We start from the raw sequence: 1934 nt of genomic DNA, 5'->3' as shown, positions 1-1934 counted from the left end.
AAGAACGAGCCTTTGTTTACGTGCACTCGTGATGAAAATAGAATAGTGTAATACATCAAGAACGAGCCTTTGTTTACGTGCACTCGTGATGAAAATAGAATAGTGTAATACATCAAGAACGAGCCTTTGTTTACGTGCACTCGTGGCAATTACTGCTCGTGAAGGATATGTTGCCTTCCTGTTTATGTATAGCTATAGTCTAATAATGGTTACTTCATAGGTTTGTGCAGTACACGTTGACAGGCGTAGCAGTGGTAGCATTGTTCAAGATTTGTGGCATGCGTATGAAATTGCATGGCAGTACAGAGAGGTTAGGTAAGTAAAATGCTAACTTTCCCCTTATTTGTTTCCCTAGGTTCTTGTTCTTGATGCTTCTACGGGCACTGTGCAGTGGAACCAAACCTACGAAAATGGAACAGTCGTATTACTCACGAATATTCCTAAGTTGTTTACTACTGAAGATGGATTGTTGCTGAAGTCTATTACACAGGTAAAACTCCCACAAATTTCTCAGGTGTGGTGTAATGACTTGTATCATTTGATGTTCCACTTCTTGCATTAGCTGTACCAAACTCGAATATTAAGTCATGACTTGTTTAATTAACTAGGTAAGATAACACTTTCAACATATTATCTTGATCATCTGAAGTATAGTTGTGTATAAACGTGTAATGAGTTCCGACACATGAAAAAAAGGTTAACCACACTTTATAAGAACAGTCTGCATGTACTAATACAGAGGTGGAACACAGGTGTAAGCCATGCTACATGTGGCAACATATTTGATAAGTATATAAAGTAAAATTTCTGATAATTTAACAGGGCAGTGCCACCAGGGGTGAAGATATATTTATAATTCATGTAATAAGATCGGTAAGTATTGAAAAGTTAAAGGATAAAACGTTCTTGGACAGCAGGGTGTTTAGGACAACAACTGACCTTAAAACTGAAACTCAAACCAATCTAATACAATACCCACATTCACAAATTGAAAGCTGTGGTTATGAATAATAACTTGCCATTTTGAAAAAAGTCTTACCTGTTAACTCCATTGAGCTTTCGTCTGTTTAAACATGGTTTTGGAAGAGTATACGGAGATATTGTCAAGATGTGTAGTCATCCCCATTCTTTGTAGAAGTTTATTACAGTATTGGGTACTAACTCATAATTGTCGTTGTCAGGTTAAGCATGATCGATGATGGGTAAAGTGGTCCTAAAGGCAAGAGAGAAACTTAACGTTATTGTTCTAAAGTTAAACTAATCATTAGTATACACAATCTACTAAGGTATGGTTATGTAACTTGAATCCAATTCTTAACTGTCTAATTTAATACTTAAAACTATAATTTATATGCTACATAATTAAAGTTTTGAAAGTTTACCTACCTTATAATTTCATTCTCAAACACACTACTTTTGAAAACATTTATCTGAACCTGTAAAATTTTTAGGTATAGATTTTGTATCTTGTCTAATCTCATTTATATGATGATGGCTTTGTTAGTTAATATAGGTAATAGCGCTTAAGGAATAGTTTTTTTTTCCCATTTCTACTAGGTTAAGACTGTTGACGTAAAATACTCTGAAGGAACAACACAGTTCAAGGAATACTTGGAACAGTATGGCGTAGTAGAATGTAGAAATTCCGATACTGTTAGCATTGTGGCTAGTGAAATCACCTTTCACGCCTGTTCAGGTGGGTCTAATGTTATCAAATGATTTAAATTTTGCTTTCAAAATTTTTTTTTTTTATAAGAAAAACATGGTTATTGAAAAGAAACCAGAATACTCGTACATGTAATAAAATTAAGTTTAAGGTTGTGCTGCAACTGGAAGGAAACCCAAACCAGAGAATCCATTTTGTGTGCAATGGCATCAAAGTTGTTTGAGCTAAAGAAGGGGGGGGGTCAGTAGAATTAATATCTGAACCACAA

At 34.7% G+C, this 1934-nt stretch overlaps 1 protein-coding gene across 1 annotated transcript in view; it reads left to right on the top strand.

The window, feature by feature from the left end:
- LOC106471662 overlaps positions 1-1734 on the top strand; it is a 9122-nt gene extending 7388 nt beyond the window's left edge. Inside the window, exons 6-7 of the mRNA XM_022400272.1 lie at positions 356-490; positions 1558-1734. Coding sequence (XP_022255980.1) covers positions 356-490; positions 1558-1719 — 297 coding nt within the window. The 3' untranslated portion in view covers positions 1720-1734. The remainder of the gene's footprint in view (positions 1-355; positions 491-1557) is intronic.
- The last annotated feature ends 200 nt before the right edge of the window (positions 1735-1934 follow it).

The sequence above is a fragment of the Limulus polyphemus genome, unplaced genomic scaffold (genome assembly GCF_000517525.1).
Source record: "Limulus polyphemus unplaced genomic scaffold, Limulus_polyphemus-2.1.2 Scaffold4768, whole genome shotgun sequence".
Classification (NCBI taxonomy): Eukaryota; Metazoa; Arthropoda; class Merostomata; order Xiphosura; family Limulidae; genus Limulus; species Limulus polyphemus.
The sequence above is the reverse complement of the archived record's forward strand: the minus strand, read 5'-3'. Positions and strand labels throughout refer to the sequence as shown.